Source organism: Canis lupus, chromosome 10 (assembly GCF_011100685.1).
Source record: "Canis lupus familiaris isolate Mischka breed German Shepherd chromosome 10, alternate assembly UU_Cfam_GSD_1.0, whole genome shotgun sequence".
In the NCBI taxonomy this organism is placed as follows: Eukaryota; Metazoa; Chordata; class Mammalia; order Carnivora; family Canidae; genus Canis; species Canis lupus.
In genome coordinates this window covers 45,798,353-45,820,672 of record NC_049231.1, presented here as the reverse complement: position 1 = coordinate 45,820,672, position 22,320 = coordinate 45,798,353, and the positions used below count along the sequence as shown (strand labels likewise).

Below are 22,320 nucleotides of genomic sequence, written 5' to 3'. Positions count from 1 at the left end.
AGGACTTCCACATGCTCTACTGAACATGACAAAGCAGCAATGGAATCCTGACCATTTTCAAACATGCTTAAAGTGGCAGTTCAGTAGTAACAACCATAACACTTTTTGTGCGTTATCAGCCTGCACAATACCATACTAGAAACAACTAAGCAATGGTATTTTGTTGAAATATAGTCACTGTAAGCTGTTTGTGGGAATGCAAACTGGTGCAGTCACTCTGGAAACCAGTATGGAGGTTCTTCAAAAAGTTAAATTAGAGCTACCCTATGACCCAGCAATTACACTACTAGTCATTTATCTGAGGATACACATATAGTGGTTCTAAGGTATACACACACTCCAATGTTCATAGCAGTAAAGTCCACAATAGCCAAAGTATGGAAAGAGCCCAGATGTCCACTGACAGATGAATGGATAAAGAAGATGTGGTAAATATATACACAATAGAATACTACTCAGCCATCAAAAAGAATGAAATCTTGCCATTTGCAACGATGTGGATGGAAATAGAGGGTATTATGCTAAGCGAAATAAGTCAGTCAGAGAAAGACAAAGACCATATGATCTCACTCATATGTGGAATTTAAGAAATAAAACAGATGAACCTAGAGGAAGGGAAGGAAAAATAAAATAAGATGAAAACAGAAAAGGAGGCAAACCATAAGAGATTCTTAACTATAGGAAACTGAGGATTGCTGGAGGGGAGATGGGTGGAGGGATGGGGTAACAGGGTGATGGGCATTAAGGAGAGCATTTCATGTAGTGAGTACTGGATATTATATGCAACTGATCAATCACTAAACTCTAGTTCTGAAACTAACTACACTAAATGTTAATTAAACTGAATTTAAATAAAAAAATTTAAAAATACACTCACTGTTAAGTAGTAAGATCTTAGAACACCTGATGAAAAATATTTTTCTCACATGAAATATATTACTTTAAGGATTTCCTTATCACAGGACATTTTTTATATTCAGTATTATTGCCTTTATATATATATATATATATTATACTAATAGTAAACAAATATTCAACTGACTTATGTTCCATATGAATGATCTCAATTGTTCACTTATTATCATTGAAAAAAAACCCCCAAGCCTAAATCAGCTAAAATCCATTTTTTTTAAGATTTTATTTATTCATGAGACACAGAGAAAGAGAGAGAGAGAGAGAGAGAGGCAGAGACATAGGCAGAGGGAGAAGCAGGCTCCATGCAGGGAGCCCGATGTGGGACTCGATCCCGGGACTCCAGGATCACGCCCTGAGCCGAAGGCAGACACTAAACCGCTGAGTCACCCAGGGAACCCTAAAATCCATTTTTCAAGGAAACAAAAACAAAGGCAAACAAATAAAACACCTAAATAGTTGGCTCATTCTGGTGGCTTTAAAGAAAAAATAATAGATGATCATTAACTTGTATTAAGCATATTTACACTAACAATCTGTTTTACTATTAATCACTAACTGTTGCTTACTAAAGATAATTGAGAAGTGGAAAAAAATATGGCAAGATTCCCAGGAAAGGCAGCTTGCACATGTTCTAAATATAGTTCTAGTCTTTTCTCATGATATTCATACACAACTATGCTCAGTAACTCTCAATTCAGATTGAAAGGCCCAGGACATTCTGAAACTATTTACAAAAACATCTGAATAAGCAAGGAAAATAACCTTTCAGCATGTAACAATTGTATTTTTAACAATAGGTACACAAATTCACTAAAGCTCATATGAAGATGATAGTGGCAAAACTGAGAGATCGATCGATCTATCTATCTATCTATCTATCTATCTATCTATCTATCTATCTATCTATCTATGATTTTTACCCATCAATCAGCAAGGAAACTTTGTACTAATGTTCCTCTTAAGATATCTCAAGCAAATTTATTCCATCATTTATACCACACTGCTTTTTTAAGTGGTGCAGAAAATCATATTTTCAAAGTTGCACTACAATGTCAGGGAGGCTTGAACCTGGGCATTTTGTCCATTCACAGGTGAGAAACTCTTATTTTGAGACACTTGCTTTAGGACTCCCATATCTAGAAAGATGAGGATACTCTGGATTCCCGGAAGGGGAATTAAAAAACCCTTCAGCTTCTAGTAACACCTAGTTTATCCTAAGATGTTACGTATTTGTGAAATGGACAGAGGTAGGGGCACTTCTAAAAATGTCAGTCTCTATGTCTGGTATATTATGCAGAAAAATAGAGGGGAAAAAAAACCTTAGGAAGCTCTCTTAAAACTCTGTTTCCACAGTAGATGCATTTGTCCCTGGGCAATACAGTAAGAAGTCTAAGCTAACAAACATTATCTCAAGTGGACCAGTGCAACAGATTCCCAACTCACTGTAGGGCACTTTCCACAAAGTAGCTACTATGACTTTTACGACACATAAATCAGATGATCTTGCTCCCTTGCTTAAAATTCTAGAATTTGCTGTTGCACTTATAATAAAATCTAAATACCTCTCAAAGCTCAGAAAGCCATGATGAACTCGTGGGCCCTCACCTTTTACACTCAACCCTTATTACTTGTTTCCCATGACATCCAAAGCTGTTTCTGCTGTGGGCCCAACTTCTAACTCTTCAGTTATTACCTCAAACATCGGCTTCTCAGAGACAACCCTAACTAAACCACCTCCCTCCCACACACACATGGATTCTGTTTCTTTTTTGTTAGAACTTGGTTCAATTTACAATAATGTTGTATACTTGTCATCAGTCTCCCAAGCTAAACGGTGAGCTCAATAGGGGCAGAAACCCTGGATGTCTGATTTACCACTGTGTTCTCAGTACCTAGTATAGAAGCTGGCTTAGAGTTGACGTTCATTAGATATTTACTGGGTGAATAAAGGAAGAATGAATGAGGAAATAAGACAAAACTACCAAAACACTGGTAGAGTGTAGGCTCTGGACATTAGAAAAAATACAAGCACAAGTACCTACAGATGCAGATACACAGACAAATATTACAGATCAATGTTTTTAGTAGAAATACTGAATATGAAATTAAAATGATGTATCTGTAAAGATTCGATTGGTATCATTATATACTAACATACTTTTAAGTAACTTGAGTTTCTACAGTTGAAGAAGTCGCTTCAAAAAAAAAGCTTTGATTCATTCTGCTTCTTTGGAAAACTAGAACCTGTGTATGTTATATAGGACTGCTGTATCAAATAAAGTAATCCATGTAAAGAACCTGGCATAGTGCCTGACCCATAGTTAAGAACAAAAATGTTGACTTATCATGTATCCTTAAAGGCAGAACATGGGACTCTTTCCTTCTAAGTTATAAGTAAATTGAATACTATGGTATTTTTTCATATTTTTATGATTAATTGATAATTTCATTTTAAAGAAAATGTTTATTGAAAAAGACATTTGTTTTGGCCCGTTCATTGTATGTAAAAAGTTAGAAAGATTGCTTGGGCTAAGTAAAAGCATTTTTTTCATCAAATCTCTCAATTCTTCCATTTGGGGAAGTAACTGCAGGAATGAAGTCTGCCCAACATTAAAGTTCTTCTAACGACCCTGCATTGTGCCATGGTGTCCCACAGACAGAAGAAACCAGTCATGGACAAACAGCATGGAGAACACACAAAAATAAAAATTATCTGACATCTTGAACTGAGGCAATAGCCGGGTGATCCATCGACAGCCAGTGTCTGCCCTACAGCCAAAGAGCTGCTCTCCGCAGCCAAAGAGGGATCTCCAAATGTGCTGCCAGGAAGCTGTGCTATGAGATGCTTTCCCAGTGGAGAAAATACTTGGGCTTACCAGAGAGAAAAAGGGCTGGGAAGAGTGGTACACTAACCATTGATACAGTAAATGTGCTCTATGTGGCCAACTGGGGCAAAGAAGAAATCAGCATCAAAAAGTTCAAAGAAGGTAATAAGTTGCAGCCAAAGCAATCTAAACTAATCTAGCAGAAGGAATCATACTCTATTAGGGAGAAAACTTGGATAAACTAACCCAGAGAATTCTGAACATAAAGAATCACAATTCTGGATAAAGAAAGATTTTAAAATGTTAACCTGGAACAGCGATACTGAGACCTTTGCGTTTCATTTTAGGTAAAATCTAAAACGTGTGCTGTGTTTATGGCTGGGGAGGGAAGTCTAACTAACAGGTTTTCTAATTTTTTACTTTGCAAATGTGAGGGTGATGGTGGCAAGGGATCAAGGGGGGAATCTCCTACTACCTACCATCTTTATTCATCACATAAAGGATGTTTTAATGGCAAACAAATAGGGAAAATTAACAAAACAAAAAATTAGCTATTTTAAAGGATCAACAAAATTGACAACCTTAACTAGACTGACCAAAACCACTTTTTAAATACAGAGAAGACTAAATTACTAAAATCAAGAATGACTAAATTACTAAAATTGAGAATGAAAAATAGATGTTACTATCTACTTCATAGGGACAAAAGAATTGTAAGGGAATGCTATGAACACTGGTATGCTAACCAATTAGGAACTTGAGACACAATGACATAATCCCTAGGAAGACATAAGCCACGGAAACTTAGGCAAGAAGAAACAAAATCTGAAAAGGCCTTAAGAGAATGAATTTCACAACTTCCCACAAAGAGAAACCCTGGCCCAGAGACTTCATCGGTGAATTCTACCAAACATTTAAGAGGAGTTAACAATAATCCTTCACAAACTCTTCCCAAAAATTGAAGAAGAGAGAATACTTCCCAACTCATTCTACTGGAAAACAAAGATAACAACAGAGTTATCTACCACCTTTATAAGACAATAGATATTTTAACATCAAACAAAGAAAACAAGTATATTATTGCATAACAGTACTTATCTAGAAAGGGTATTTATATTAACATATGTACAACTCACATTTATACTATTCTTATTTTGCTCATTTTTCTATAGACTTGTGAAAATGTCAATATAGTTAAAGAACCAAAACCAGTCACTAACCCCTCAATAAAGTAACAAACCACGTTATGTATTTAGAAAGATGTAATTAATTACTGCTATAAATAGGAATTACAAAGAAATTATAGAACAGAAACATTCATCGAATATTTTGTTATGTAAAGTCATTATTGGAGAACATGTTGATAGTGGCATTCCATAGGGACTGAGGACAATCTTTCCAAAAACTGAATTAAAAAAAAAAAAATCAAGTCACTGAATCAAAAAAAAAAAAAAACAAAAAAGAATATATTTTTAAAAGCAAGCATATAAAAACATATGCACTATGCTTGCTATTTAAGAAGAAAAATAACAAAAATAAGAGACATAATGCTGCTGTTTACTGCTTTTGTGTTTTGTTTCAATGGCATCAAGGTGGCCAGGTCAAAAGAACTGTTCCTCATCATCTGTGGTGCAGTCCCAACCCTTGAGGACCCTTGAGGAAGTCATCTTCCTGTGATCACAGCAGGCCCAGGCAACTGCGATACAGGTCTGTCAGCCTGCAATAGTGGACAGGCGGGAACTCTAAGTGAGGCAGTTTCACAGCCCACTGTGGAGTGGGGGAAGTTCTCTACCAGATCCCATCCCCTCAGTTTTCTACCTAGCAGGAAAAAATACTAGGTCAGATGGCAGGACATTGCCTGGACTATGATCAGTGAGTACTGTTATCGTACATTAATATGGTTACCTGGGATGACCATCTTTTGTTCCCTCATTTAGGGTTTGTAAACTCTCTTCTCTTTGGTCTACTCCACTAGCTGGCAGTAAACTCTGGATTTGACCATGGATGGACAAAGGTCCTTTAAGTCTTATGCCCATTTGATGTATTTCATTTTATTAGAATTCTCTGAATTTTGTCTTCTGACATCAGCACAGGTTATAATAAAAATGTACTGCCTCCTTTTTCCATTATTCCCTATGTACGTTTCTTGGGGACTTTGCCAGGAGGTAAAGTTGTGGGCCAAACCAAAATTTGGATCTCTCTCTCTCTTTTTCCCCTAAAACTGTGTAATGGCTTCCCAATTCCACTGAAAGGCATCGAAGTCACTTGTTCTATGTGCATGTGTGAAAGGAAGAGAAGATCCTAGTCTATGGTCTGCTATCTAGTATGTATAATAGCTGCCAATTAGAAGGGGTCCCTTTGACAAATATTAACAGCATTCTAACATTACCTACCATATCTCTGCTTTATTATTTCTCTTCCCAATTCAACTGAACTCATTTTCCCCTTTCTTTTTACTTTATCCATATCTTACATCTAAAAACTAAACCTGATGGAATCCTTATAATCCATTTTTCTTTGTACCTGGTACACACCCTAGGATTTATTAGATCCATAAGCCCCTTATATGATTCTGCCTAAAGAAGAACCTCAGGGACTTTGGTTCAGACTTAGCTTGGGGAAGATCACCTACTTTCCCTCTCATCCTTAAAATCTGTTGGTTATAGGCAGGCTAGGTTTCTCACATAACACTTAGAACTGAAGTGTCACTAGGCCACCATAAAACAGAATCCTTTAGAGTAAGAGTTTAATTATTTTTAACTCTGTTGTAAGTTTAAAAACAAAGAATATATAAATTAGGAGAAAACAGATAAAAACTTACTGTTATTGGTACATCTTTTGTTCCCGAATTTAATAAATGAAGGTTTAAAACTTTTGGTAGATCTGTTAAAATTGAAGAAAAGAAATATTTCTTTAACAGGTGTGCTTTATAACAAGCTAGAATTTTTACCTTATTAGGTATCAGAATGAATCTATTCTAGAATGTGAAAAGAACTACAATCACATTAATAAAAAGAATGTGATTCTATCTAATTCACAGATAGCAGTCACCTTACTCACAAGGATACAGTGTATTACAAGAACTGCCCCCTCCTAAATAACCACAAAAACAAAACAAAACACAATCTATTAGTGGAATTAGACATTACTAATCTTTTAGTTTTCTAGTAAAGCATAAGGAAGCAAATTGATAATGTGCAATGCGAAATTATATTAAAACTGAATCTAATTTTCAAAAAGTGGTCTTCAATCCTAAACAATCAAATTCTAATCACATATGGACCACAGAAATTCCAAGTTATAATTATTTCTATTTTTTCCTTAATAAATCCTTTAGCTTGAGTATTTTCAATTTTAGAATTTGATTGTTTTCTTTGGCCACCTGGGGCAAAATTTAACATTTTTAGTATAATATAACTGAGTAATCCATTTCTAAGTAAGAATCCAGAAGTAAAGCTTTTTATTTCCTTTCTGAAAAAGATTCAGTGTAACTGAACATGTGACAAACTGGATTCAAAAACTCAGAAACTACCTTCTGCCTCAATCTTCTGTTTGGAAGACTTACACTTATCTCACGACCTTGCTTTCCCACCTGGTAAGCAACTGATGTCCCTCAGAGAAATGGGGTATGAACCTGTAAGGGCTTTGAGTTACCAACAATAGCTTTCTACGTGATCCTGTGACCCACTGAAAGGTAACTTTCAAAGCTGAGTTACCAGGGAGTTAAAGTAGAGCCAGCTGTTCAGCTCTGATCAGAGGGATTCTTCTTCTTCTTCTTTTTTTTTTTTTTAAAGACTTACAAAAAAACACGGTCTCTTTTCTTTACCTTGTGTTCGTAGTGTACCAAAATCTAACATTTCGGTTGAGGAATAAATTCCAGGAGCTTGGAAAAGAGAAGAGTAAACCATTAGATTTCACTTTGCCCAGAGTAAGATGCATAGAAGACAAAACAAACACTTCTGCAGCTCCTTTGGTTTTCCACTAACCTGTTGTAACTTCTACCTCAACAGGAAGAATGATAAACTCTGTGCTGTCTGAAGCATTTGTCTTTATTCTGATGAAGGCTGTGTGATTATCTGCTTCTCTGGATGAAAAGCTGGCTCTCATCACTCCCTTGGTTTCATAAGGAGGAATTTCCTGACAAGTTAACAGACCATAATATAGCACAGCTTTTGTAATGTTGCAAAACCACCACAGTTTAGTGAATAAGATGACAATGACTCAAAGATGCATTATTATTTTATATACCTACTAAGAAGAAAAGCATTGCCAATTAAACAAATATATTCCATGGATTGTAACAGACTCTAGTTTCGAAGAACATTAAAATATTAAAAAAAAAAGTGCATCTTAGAATTGATGAAGCATGGGGTAAAACTGAACAAAGTGAAAGAAATAAAATCTGAAAACAAATTGTCAGTTTCAAAATTATCATTAAAAGAATTAATCTATAAAATCAGTTATTCTTTAACATAACACCTGGGCATATAATTCAGTCCTAAAATTCTCTAACAAATAGAAATGTCATCATCAGAGGGAAATGCTTTTCCAGAAGTCTAAAGAGGAATCTCTTTAAATAATAACATAGAGAGCTTAGATCTCGTCTTTTCATTTAAAATTGAACTCAACAGAGCTTCCCAGGCAAATCTATAGTTCATCAACTCCTTTTAGTAAGGCTCTTAGCAAGTAAGACAGTAAAAATTTTCAGGCCTGTAATGAGAGAACACTCATATTCACTAGAAAGAAGATGCATTGGGGGAAAAAATTTTTTTTTGAGATATAATTCTTATCACTTCTTGGCCTGTTGGCTAAGATCAAGTGGAGATGGAATTCTTTTCCGGTTTTACAACAATCTGGCTTCCTTGGGATCACCAGAATTGCTCTGCACACACCTTCTGGCATATTTGAGGAGATCCTGTGACAGAACTTATTGGTCTTCACTTACCTCTATTCTCTGAACTTTTTAGCCTCAAAGTAGGGAAGAAGTGATTGGAACCCTCCTGGGACCACTAGAGATGCACCATCTACTTCCCCATCTCTAGGGAGCTGACTTGGTCTCTGGACTTATGTACACTGTAAATGGGCTGAGGGCGAGGTCAAGGCCAATTGACTTTTTTCTTACTCTAGGTTTGTAGGAATAAGAATAACTCTATCTTTCCTTGTAGCCACTGGGAGTATTAAAACATTATGCCACCTCTGCTACCATTCATTATAGTTCCTAACTAATTAGAAATCTGAATTCTCAGGGATCCCTGGGTGGCTCAGTGATTTGGTGCCTGCCTTTGGCCCCGGGCGCGATCCTGGAGTCCCAGGATCGAGTCCCATGTCAGGCTCCTGGCATGGAGCCTGCTTCTCCCTCTGCCTGTGTCTCTGCCTCTCCCTCTCTATGTCTATCATGAATAAATAAATAAAATCTTTTAAAAAAATCTGAATTCTCTTATGTTTATTAGATACCAATTATATTTCACAGTTAATTCTGAGTTCTTCTATCTATCTAGATAGTTCTACAAATTGAATAGTTTATAGTTAATTCTCTGAAGCACTGTTTTACATACTATTTCTCCCAAAGACTTTTTCAAACAATAACAAAATTTCAAGATGAAGCATTTTTGTGAAAGAATATAAATGAACTATCCATTACATATTTCTACTTGCTAATGTGTTCCAATATCTGAGGAGTTAACCAAATCCTTGACAAATTTGTTTCTAATTGCTCAAGTTAACATCCTAAAAATGTCCCTTCCACATCTATTCCTTAGTTGAGACTGGTCAGAAGACAGAACAAAAAGATAGGTGTGTTTAATAGAGCAATTAATAAATACATTTGGGGCAGCCCAGGTGGCTCAGCGGTTTAGCGCTGCCTTCGGCCCAGGGTTTGGTCCTGGAGACCTGGGATCAAGTCCCACATCGGGCTCCCTGAATGGAGCCTGCTTCTCCCTCTGTCTGTGTTTGCCTCTCTCTCTCTCTGTGTGTCTCTCATGAATAAATAAATAAAAATCTTAAAAAATAAATTTGATCTTCAGACCTTATTCGTAGCAATAAAGTCTGTTGTCTTCAGTTATGGATAAGAAGCAATCTGAATATCATTGGTACAAGAACTGCTCTTACTATGTCATTCCCCTCTTTGATTAAGGCATGGTAGATAACATTTAAAGAAAAACCTTCCTATGGCAGGAAATTTTACAACTAAGGTAGTTGCTACATAATCATTGATTTGGTTAATATTTGCCAGCATTTTCTCAGGAAAAGTGTTTCTCTAAGCACTGACAGAAACTAGTGTTCAATATTCAACAATATTTTTTTTTTTTTTTTTTTAATATTCAACAATATTAAAGGTGGATGTCGATTACCTAAGAATTTAAAATTCTCTAAGTTGTCACGAGGGCTTGAGTACGTTCCCTCTGAAAATGTCATCTCTATCAATAATAAGCCTGCATGTTCAATTCTCTATCTCACACATATAATGAATCCTTCTCACAAATTTTTTTTTCTTAATCTTAGCAGAGAGCACATTATAAATGATTAGATTCAGAGACAACTTTACCAATATTATTCTGTGAAAAGAATAGTTGAAATCTCTTCCTTTCCACACAGTGGGTTAAATCTCTGACCAATTTTGTTCACTGTTCTTTCCAAAGATTACTTATACTTTTCTCTCCCTGTATCATCCAATTTTCAAATATATCTGATGTAAATTTAAAATTAAGATATAATTAAGGGAAAGGCACCCACATTTACATAGGTGATAAATGTAGTGTATAACTCCTGGTTTACTTAAGAAAATAATTGGTTCCATGTGACCACACATGAGGAAAAAGTATACCAGCACTCACCCACAGTTTCCTGGTGCCTCCTTGTTGACCCGTTGGAAGCTCTAGGTGAAGATCTCCTCCACTAGAGTACATTTCTACAACCTGTGACAAAAGAGCACATGATGATTAAGTTTGATATCATATTCTCAATGCAAGCCATTTGCTGTTACACAGAAATGAGCCTGACACCCTGTGTGGTAGAAAAATAAAAATATTTACAGATATAAAAGTAGGATAAATATCATGTCTTATCACTGGAGTCAGTGCTTCACATGTGTGACCAACGGTGGTTATTTTTAATTAAAACAAGGTAAATTTCCCAACAGCAGAGTTAATTTTCAAATATTAAACTTTGAAACAGTAGTTATTTTGACAATGGATTAAAGAAAATTCATCCGTAGAACACTTTTTATTTTTTCCCAAAGGAAAAATAGTTTATGAAAATACAAATTTTATACTTCTTATATTAACACAAGTGCTTCTTTAGTCACACACTTATAAAAAGATCTAGGAGCAGATCTAACAACTACTATAATCGTGAAATAGTGAAGAATATGTTATTTTGGGATATATGTAACCGTTTTAATGCAGTATGATAGCATTTGGTTTCTCTTTGTGGCAAAATCACAGCAAATGTTAATACCTCTGTGGCTTGTACCTATACTCATGATTTTGCAGAGATGTAACTGATGTACAATAAACTACCCATATTTCAAGCACACAACTTGGTAACTTCTGACACACATATGCAAGGGTGAAGCTACCACTGCAATTAAGACATTAAATATACCCATTATCTCCACATTTTCTTCATGCCTTTTGCAATCTCTTTATGCCCCCTTACGAGAGGGGGGACCAATGAGCTGTGCTTGGTCATTCTAAATTAGGTTTGTATCTTCTAGAGCTTCATATAAATGGAATCATACAGTATGCACTTTTGTTCCCGGCTATTTTTACTCAATGTAATTATTTTGAGATTCACCATGTTGTTGTATATATTAATAGTTCATTTCTTTTCAATTTTATGGTTATGCCACAATTTTTGATCCATTCACCTACTGATGGACATTTGGGTTGCTTCCAGTTTTTGGTCTTTACAGATAAAGCTGCATTTGTATAAGTCTTTGTGTGACCATCTGCTTTCTTTTCTCTTCTGTAAATACCTAGGGAGAGAATGGGTCATATGGCAGGAGACTTTCTTTTAAAGGCAGGTAACCCTATCTCTTAAAAAGAATATACTTAATTAAATACAAATTTGGGGTGAAGTAAAAGAATGGGTGGAAGACATTCACTTGTTTTATCACATAAGTCCTTAAGGAGGACATAAAAAAAGACAAAGCAAGAAAAACAGCAATACTCTAGTATAAACTTAAAGGTTGTTGATGTATGTTGTTAAAGTAATACATTTAGCAAAGACTGACAAGCTAAGATTTTCTTTGAGTATTATTGTTACCTGCCTTCTGAATTATTATTACAGTGTTTCCCTATAGTCCCAGTTGTATTAATAGTGATACCACTTTAACTGATGGAGTGACTGTAGAACCTTTTCTGAAAACCCACATCATATATTATTTTGTTTAATCTTCCAAGGTATTAAGGAAACAAGCATAACAATGTGTGGAAACAGAAGATTAAAAGGTGGACTACTGATTATAACGAAAGGAATAAGGAAACGGGGACAGAAAAGGCCACATTATAAAATTCAAAGGAAAGATCACATTAAAACTAGGAACACAACATATTCCTGATTTTAAGTCCAGTGCTATTTATTCTAATTTAGCAACATATAGATAAAAAGGAAGCCAAAAATATATAGAGAATATAATTTATGTAAAAAAATTTGCACAAAGAATGTTTATTTTTGGGTGTCCACATATATGCATGCAAATACACTGAAAAGGGTCTGACAAGACACACCAAGATAGTACGCATAGTATATATGAAGAGAGGGTTGGGACTAGAACTGTGCTAATACAACAGTTATTAGCTACATGTGATTATTTAAAATAACTGAAATAAAATAAAACAAAATGTTCAGTTCTTCAGTCACCCTAGCCACAAATTCAATTGTTCATTAACCACATGTGGCTGCTGGCTGCTGTACTGAACAAAGCAGATACAGATACATCATCAAAAAGAATTCTACTGGATAGCACTGGATTAAAAAGTAGAAATTCAAGAGGACTTGTGCTTCACATGTTTGAATTGTTAACATTTTTTTTCAGTGAGAACACACTCATATTTGTGTTTTATATATAATCAGTTGCAACTTATTTACAGTATTTTTTTTAATTATTTATTTATTTATTTACGATAGTCACACACACACAGAGAGAGAGAGAGAGAGAGAGGCAGAGACACAGGCAGAGAGAGAAGCAGGCTCCATGCACCGGAAGCCCGACGTGGGATTTGATCACGGATCTCCAGGATCGCGCCCTGAGCCAAAGGCAGGCGCCAAACCGCTGCACCACCCAGGGATCCCCTACAGTACTTTCTTAAATTTAATGATAAAACTAATGGACACAGCATAACATAGAACCATCAGGTAAGAGTGCCTTCTAGGTAAATCTCAACTGGTTTTAAGAGGGCAGTTTTGGTTTTTCCAAATGCTCTCCTATATGCTGGTGAAAAGTCCAGTTTAGCATATATTCTTCATTAAAATGTTCTAATTGGAAAAAGTCTAGATAAACAACAACAATAAAAATCAGTTGATGGAAAACAGTCAAAGAAAGCAGCAAGAATTTATGAAATTCTGTATAATTTGTGATAAAAATTAGAACAGGGAAAATACACCATTATGTAAAGTTAGCCCAAAGGATATAAATGATCAAGTGATGATGAAGAGGAAATACTTTTCACCATAAAAACAGGACAGAAGAATACTTTCTTCTTTTGTAATAAAGATATCTAGTTAAAAATAATTCAAATTTGGACAGAATATTTTTATTTTTAAAAAAGATTTTATTTATTTATTCATTAGAGACAGAGAGAGAGAGAAAGAGAGAAAGGCAGAGACACAGGCAGAGGGAGAAGCAGGCTCCATGCAGGGAGCCCGACGTGGGACTTGATCTCCGGTCTCCAGGATCCTGCCCTGGGCTGAAGGTGGCACTAAACCGCTGAGCCACCCGGGCTGCCCTGGGCAGAATATTTTTATTAGAAGCTATGCTCACCAAATGTTAGCCAGGTGTCAGGGAGAAAACTCTTTCTTGCTAATTTAGTAAATAATCTCACAATTCATGCTCTAAAAATCTCACTATGCTCTTCCTCATTTTCTCTTTCTTTGTGAACATTTCTACCAGGGGTTTCTGAGATGACAAGAAGAATCATTTTGGTTGTGAAAGCTCTGTAGCTTACCACAATATGTAGTGTTTTCCCTCCACTGGTCACGTTTAAGCTAGTGTTAAGGCCTGTAGTACTGGTCCTAAAGAACTCTGGGAAGCGTGGGTGTGGATATTATGGACTATTTTGGAAAGTATCCAGAATACTTTCCAATCAGATGACACAACTTGAAGCTACAGTGGCAGCAAATGTCACATAATTGGAAGTCGTTGGGGATGTAAGGTGGGCATTTTAGGAAGTACATAAAGGAGCAACACTGACCACTCCCACTGTACAGAGACAGAATTAGGGAGGAGATTCCAGATTTGAAAACAGTCAGTACTAACAGACTGAGTAAGATTAGGAGCTGGATTTTTTAATTAAAAGAAAAAAAAAAGTTTGCTTTTAATCATGATTCTATATTACCCTACCCTTGGACTTTTAATTTTCAGGCTGCCATCACCCAAAACTTATTAGCAAAAATAAGTTTTAAAAAAATTTATGTTATGCCAGAAAAGTAGTGGCATTATGTAGCTGAAAACTCTTAAGTTAAATGCAGAGCTGCTAAACTCTACCACCAGAGAAACCACAGTTTTAAAAGTGGTTCCAAAAATTCAATACCAGGACTACTGTAACCCAAAATTCCAACCACAGCAAGCTGCACTAGAAGAATACCCCCACTTTGATATATCCATAAAACTTCATTATTTTAAATAGTCTCAGAAACTCTAACAAACTGAGATTTCATGCTAAGTATTAATTTTTGCCAAAATGAAACTCATTCAAAATCACCATCATAAACTCACCTGTAAAGGCTCACTATGAGGATTGTGTATATTTATGATAGGTGAGAAACTGCTGTTCACAGGGACTCTGGCCCCAAGGAATGGCCTCAGTCGATATGGGTTTGGAACTCCAACACCAAATACCTATTTTAAGGGTGAAAAAAAATACATTTTGAGTTGTTTTGATAACTAACATTTTTATAGTTATAACTGACTGATCTAGGGAAATCTAGGGAGTCTTATTTAGATGGAAAATCTTTACCTTTAAAAAAAAAAAAAAAGAAAATCTTTACCTTTAAAAAGAACACTCATGTAATTTCTATAACTGATTTGGCTACACATTTGATTTACTACATATATATGTATATGTATTTGGAATTATTTCTATAATATATTGGAAATTAAAATGGCAGCAGTCCTTCATGAGTTCATAGAATAGACAAAAGAAGAAAATAGGGAATCAAAAGATTTCTTTACTCCAACCACAGCGAGATGGATCTAGGGCCCAAGCAATTTCTCAAATATTAAGCCCAGCTCCAGGTCATACCCACATAGGAAGCCAAGGCCCTGGGCTGACGGACTAAACAGGATGAACCAGTCATTCAAATGAAAATATTTATTAAGTGCCCATGATGTGCTAGGCACAAATATATACAGTACTGAATGATTCAATAGTGAATAAGATAGATAATATGCCTGCTGTCATAAAGCTTATATTCCAGTATGAGGGATGGACTAGATAACAATAAAAAAGTTTTTTTTTTTTTTTTTTAAGGATTTTATTTATTTACTCATGAGAGACAGAGAATGAGAGGCAGAGACACAGGCAGAGGGAGAAGCAGGCTCCCTCCGGGGAGCCTGATGTGGGACTCGATTCCAGGACCCCAGGATCACAACCTGAGCCAAAGGCAGATGCTCAACCACTGAGCCACCCAGGTGCCCACAATAAAAAAGTTCTAAAGAAACAGGTAATTGGATAACTGGCTGGGGTGAGGCTGGGAAGTGATGTAAGCTGATGTCACCAGTAAGATGAGAAAAAGCCAGCAACGAGAGTGTATTCAGGTAAGGGGAAGTATACAAAGGGCATGACATGGGAAAGGGTTTACCTATCTGAAGAAGCATGGTCAAACGGAATGAGGTAAGAGGAATATATGGGAATCAGAATCTCAGAGCCTTGCTGGCCTTGGTAAAAAGTTTACATTTTGCTCTAAGAGCAATGGGACAACATTAGGATTTCCATGGGCAAGTTGACTAGATGTGATTTATGTTCACAGAGGATCCCTCTGACTACAGTGAATGATGGCCTGTGGTAGGGCCTGGGGAGGTGTGGAGGGTCTGTTGGGAGGCTACTATGTCATCCAGTAAGAGGCAACAATGGCAGTGAAGAAGAGAGAGGTAGACAGACTCAAGATATATTTAGGAGGGGGATTTTGTGAAAGACTAGATGTGGAGAGGTGAAGAAAGACAGCTGGCCACTGAGGCTCTACTTGAGAATGACCTGATCACAACCCTCAGGTAGTCCAGCCTGGCCACAACCATCCAGACAATTGGGGGTGCCTCTGTAGAGCAAAGGTCTTAATATTCTTATGACAGTCTTCATTTACTCAACAGGTGCATGTTAAATGAATGTCATCTATACAGCACTTCAAAGTTACTCATCTATACAGGCTGTCTACTAAAGAACCATTAAAAAAAAAAAAAAAAAAGAACCATTAAAGACTTATTCACCATAAACAAACACAAGTGCCTGACTAATTAGTTTACTCTGACACTAGTTTTCAAGATATATGGTATGTTCTGGGTCCTGAAGAAGAAATGCTCAAAAGAAAATAATAAAAACTGTCAAGTAAGACATTAGCTAAGTAAGGAGCTCAGTGTTCCAAGTGCACTGTAACACAGTAGTTAATAGGATGGTCTTTGTAATTACATTATTGAATCCCTGCTCAATAACCCATTAATATCATAATTTCAGCCAATTATTTAACCTTTTGAAACTTCACTTTCCTTAACTAAAATAATGAGGACAATGGTATCTATAACACAGGCAGAAATGCATGTAGAGTATGTAGTACAGTGCCATATAAACAATTCTTAATGATCTTGATAACCTTGATATTCCAAAATTTTGATTCATAAAACATTAACAATCTTTAATAACCTAAACAATACTTACACGTAAAAAGAACAATCTTAATCTATTTACTAAAGAAGAGTAGGCATGTATGTTTTAATCTTGAAACTATTATTCAGTGTGCTTCATAAATGCACAAAGTAAAATTTAAAAAATTTAGTCAGTGTAAAATATTCATCATTCTTTTGCTAACCAATCTTACATTAATGCTTTAGCTGAGCTTTAAAAGATTGTTCAGTCTGATCTGAACAGGGATGGTCACAGCCACAGCAGTGAGTAAAAATGCTCTAAATAAGTCTAAACTCTTACATTCCCTATTATCCTATTATGAGTTTTTAAAGAGAGTTCTTGATAGGCTGTCCTATGATACATCAGAGATGAAGGCTATAGTTTATAAAATAAGTGAAAGTCTTAATCCTGGTTCTTACCTGGTATGTAAATACCCCGTGATTGGATGTGTTAATAAATAAAGTATTTTCTACATTTCCCACTACTCTTGCAAGAAAAACTACATCAAATGATGTATTTCCTCCTGGAAGTATTTTCTGAAAAAGAACAGCAATAAAAAAAGTTAAATTAAGTTAAATTAATACATAAAAATATGATTATGCTAACCACAATTAAATAGCTTAAGTTCTCTAAAAACTATGTCTTCATACTGATGTCTCCAGTCATACCATTTTGCCAATTAGTAGCCTAAAACCCTCTACAGCAGATGGTTTCCTTAGATTCTATTCATTCAACAATCACCAAGCTGGAATGAAGTGCCTAATTATAAGCTGTTCCCTCATCACATAATCAGGTAGGAGTTGAGCCAAGGCTGAGCTTCTTATATAGATGTACTATTCTACTACTAAGCAGAAACTTGTTATTCCAAAGAAGAAATAAGCCCAGGCCTCAACCCCTTGACCTCTGTCACCCATTGACACAAGGCACTGTTATGTGTCTACATCTTAAATTAGGAAAGAAGGCAGGCAGGGTGGCAGTTACGTGCAGAAACTCACTCCTGTTATTTTGTGCAGATTGAGAATATCATTGTAGTTAGTGAAATAAAACATTATTACAACAAAACAATGGGGCTACTCCATGGACTTTAAGGGACCATGACAAGTTCTGTCTGTGATGAAGCCTTATAATGCAGATATCGACCTCTCTCTTTCTGCCTCCATGGCTTGAACTCTAAAAAGCTCCCCAGACTGTAGCTTAAAATACATGGCACTGAGACTTCTGGCTTTACCTTATGATACAGAAAGCTGGAAAGAACATTTCCCCTGCTTATCAACAATCAATAACCTACAAAATCATAAATTTCCTTGAACCTATCACAGAGTTTATGTAACAAGTAGCCCCAAATTTGAGGAAAGACAAGCACTGCCAAGGAGAGATGGAATGTACTAGCTCACCCATGGCAGAGAATGGGAAGATGAGGCTACCATATAAGAGGGTAAAATGCATTCAGCTAAAATTTTTACACTCTGCTAAAAGCTTATAGAAAGCTGAAAGGAGACTATTCAACCACTGGAAGCTGTAGACACTAGATGGAGGTCACACTTGAGCCAAAGTCAGTAACAGAAGATACTTGGTAAATCTCTAAGTAGCTTGAAATTAACACACTTCTCAATGACCCAGTGGTCAAAGAAGTAGTCACAGGGAAATTAAAATATTTTGAATCAACTTTAAATTAAAACACAGCATACCAAAATTGTTGGCTGTAGCTAAAGCAACACTGGAAATGTATACAATTACATGCTTATTTTGAGAAGAAATGCTTCAAAAATCAGTAATCTATGCTTCCACTTTGAGAAACTAGAAAAAAGAGTAAATTAAACCCAAAATATCCAAAAGGAAGAAAACAATAGACAAAAGGAAGGAAGCAGAAAGGAATAAAATAAAAAATAGAAAAATAGTAGAAAGTCAATAAAACCAGAAGATAATGCCTCAAAAAGGTCCATAAACTGATAAAACCCCAGACAAAATGACCAAGATTAAAAAGGAAGAAAACAAAACTATAAGAAATTGAAATGTGAGCATTAATATATACCTTTCACACAAAAAATAGGATGATCAAGGAATATTACAAACAACTGTATGACCATAAATCTAATAACTAGAAGAAATGGACAGATTCTTTGAAAAACACAATCTGCCAAAGCTCATTCAAAATGAAACAATCTAGACAGACTTATATCTATTAAAGAAGTTTAAATTTGTAATTTAAAACCTTCCCACAAAGAAAAGTCCAAGCCCAGATGGTTTCATTGGTAGAATGGCAGAATTCTCTACCAAATACTTAAGAAGGAATTATCTTAAGTATTTTACAGCACACGGAAAAGGAGATAACATTCCCCACCTTGTTTACTGGTTCAGCATTACCCTGATACCAAGACCAAAGACTTGAAGAGAAAAGAAAACCACGTCAATATGCCTCATGAATGTACACATATAATCAATTACAAAATATTGGCAACTTAAATCCAGTCAATATATAAAAAATGGTAATACATCAAATGACCAAGTGGTTTTTTATCTTGACAATTCAACTCTAGGGCAACAGGCAAAAGTCAAATCAATGTAACTGGTATTATCAACTTACTACAGAAGAAAAGTCAGATGGTCATTTTTATTTTTTTTAAGATTTTGTTTGTTTATTCATGAGACACACAGAGAGAGAGAGAGAGAGAGAGAGGTAGAGACACAGGCAGAGGGAGAAGCAGGCTCCATGCAAGGAGCCTGATGTGGGACTTGATCCCGGATCCCAGGATCATGCACTGGGCCAAAGTCAGACACTCAAGTCAGACACCCAGGTGTCCCATCAGATGGTCATTTCAAAAGGTGCATAAAACAAATTGACAAAATCCAATACCCACTCATGATTAGAAATCTCAGTAAACTGATCAGTAGAAGAGAAATTCCTCAACCTGATAAAGAACATCTAAAAAACCCTATCTAGAGCTACCATATTTCATGGTGAATGACTGAATGCTTTCCTCCTGAAATATAGCACAAGGCAGGGATGTCCTCTCATGTTAGCTGATCAACATTATATTGGAAGTATTAGTGCAATGAGGCAAGAAAAAGAAATAAAAGGCATACATATTAGAAACTAAGAACAATCTGTCTTCATTCACAAACAACATAGCTGTCTCTATAAAGAACTCCAAAAATATCTTCAAAAATCCTTCCAAAATAAAAGAGTTTAACCAAGTCACAGGAATCAAGGTCAATGTATAATGATCAGTTGTTATTTCCATACACTACCAATGAACAATGGAATTCCAGTTTTTTAAAAAGTATCATTTACAATCACACACACAAAAATACTGAGGTATAAATCTATTAATGTGCAAGTTCTATAAGATGAAAACTACAAAATACTGCTGAAAGAAATCAAAGTCTTTAAAAAATGGAGAGACATACTGTGTTCACGGATCAGAAGATTCAATTGTTAAAATGTTAATTCTCCACCAATTGATTTATATATCCAATGCAACTGCAATAAAAATTTCAGTCTAAGGGAAAGAGCTACATGCAATGTTGAGATAATATCCTATAGCAGAAAAAGTACAATGGTGATAGGAAAACTGATGAAATTCATGTAAGTTTTTTAAAAGATTTTGAGAGTTGGGGGCGGGGGCATGGGTAAAGGGGAAGGACAGAGGGAGAGGGACAAGAGGAGTCTGATGTGGGGCTTGATCCCAGGACCCTGAAATCATGACCTGAGACGAAGGCAGATGCTTAACCAACTGAGCCACCCAGGCGCCCTTCATATAAGTTTTTTAATAATATTGTACCAATGTTAATCTCCTTGTTTTGATAATTGTATATAAGATGTTAGCACTAGGAGAAAGTGGGTAAGGAATCCAAGGAGATTATCTGTGCATATTTTTTAAATACATTTAAGAGTACTTCAAAATAACATAATACAAAAACCACAGCAAGATTTAAAATAAAAGAAGCTGATTCCAAACTTTAGATAGCAAGAAAAGGGAATAAAAAGAGCCAAACAAGGGCACCTGGGTGACTCAGTCAGTTAAGCGTTTGCCTTCGGGTTAAGTCATGATCTCCAGGTCCTGGGATCAAGCCCTGGATTGGGCTTTCTGCTCAGTGGGGAGCCTGCTTCTCCCTCTCCCTCTGCTCCTCCCTACCCGCTCACATTCTCTCTCTCTCTCAAATAAATAAAATCTTAAAAAAAAATTAAAAAGAGCAAAAACAATTTTGAAAAAAGGAAAACCTGGAGGACTCATAATATCTAGAAATTATTCAAAAGCTCCAGTAAACATAAAAGTGTGATATTGGTGGAGGGTAGACATTTTAGAGTCCACCTATTAGATACATATTAGAACATAAGGGAGAGTCCAAGAAATAGACCCACACACTTACAAGGTCAACTGATTTTTGGCAAAAATGTAGAGGGATTTGAAAGAAGCCTTTCCAATCAATGGTGTAGGAACAACTGTATATTTATATGCAATACAAAATGAGCTTGATCTGCAACTCATACCATAAACAAAGATTAAATCAAAATGGATCATAGACCTAAATATAAAATCTAAAACTATTAAACTTCTGGAAGAAAAACTGGAGAAAATTTTTGTGACGTTGGTTTAGGCAAAGAGTTCTTTGCTACAAGTCCAAAAAGCATGACCCATAAAAGAAAACTTGATAAAATGGACTTCATGGAAATTAAAAACTTGTCTTTGGAAACATTCTGTAAAGAGAATGAAAAGACATGCTGCAAACAGGAAGAAAAGATTTGCAAATCACATATGTGATAAAGACATATCTAGAATATATAAAGAACTCTCAAGAACTCATTTAAGAAAACAACCCAATTAAAAAACAGGTGGGAGAATTGCAGACATTTCACCAAAGAAAATAGATGGTTGGCAAATAAGCAACTGAAAAGATGTTCACCATCGTTAATAACAAATGTAAATTAAAACAAAAATTAAAAATAAAACAAAAATGAACACCATACAACTACTCTAGTGACTAAAATTAAAAACAAGCAAACAAAAATCCATCCTCACAATACTAAGTACTAACAAAGATGCTGAACAACTGGAGCATACATTCATTCCTGGTGGGAATGCAAAATGGTACAGTCACTATGAGAAACTGTTAAGCATATACTTAGTGTAAGACTCAGCAATTCCATTCCTAAGTATTTATATAAGGGAAATGAGGAAATGAAACATTTATGTTCACACAAAAATCTATATATGAACATTTATAGTGGTTTTATTTATAATAACTCCAAATTGAGAAGAATGTAAATATCTTTAACTGGTGAATGGATAAACAAACTGGAATACTGACATCTAATGAAATATTACTGAGCAATAAAGTGGTACAAAGAATGGATATATATCCAACTACATGGATAATGTGAAATGCATTATGCTAAATGAATAAGTCAGACTCAAAGAGCTATATACTGCATCGCTCCATTTATATAACCTCTGAAATAGGGTATACTCAGAGGCTTGAGTTGACTGAGTCATTGATTACATCACTATGAGTTTGTCAAAACT

General features: G+C 35.6%; 1 protein-coding gene across 1 annotated transcript in view; it reads right to left on the bottom strand.

Annotated features, from left to right (window-relative positions):
* Nucleotides 1-22,320, bottom strand: part of TMEM131 (transmembrane protein 131) — a 227,443-nt gene that overhangs the window by 62,747 nt on the left and 142,376 nt on the right. Inside the window, exons 6-11 of the mRNA XM_038551086.1 lie at nucleotides 17,215-17,331; nucleotides 14,677-14,799; nucleotides 10,574-10,654; nucleotides 7,727-7,877; nucleotides 7,567-7,623; nucleotides 6,562-6,623 (exon numbers count right to left, since the gene is read on the bottom strand). Coding sequence (XP_038407014.1) covers nucleotides 6,562-6,623; nucleotides 7,567-7,623; nucleotides 7,727-7,877; nucleotides 10,574-10,654; nucleotides 14,677-14,799; nucleotides 17,215-17,331 — 591 coding nt within the window. The remainder of the gene's footprint in view (nucleotides 1-6,561; nucleotides 6,624-7,566; nucleotides 7,624-7,726; nucleotides 7,878-10,573; nucleotides 10,655-14,676; nucleotides 14,800-17,214; nucleotides 17,332-22,320) is intronic.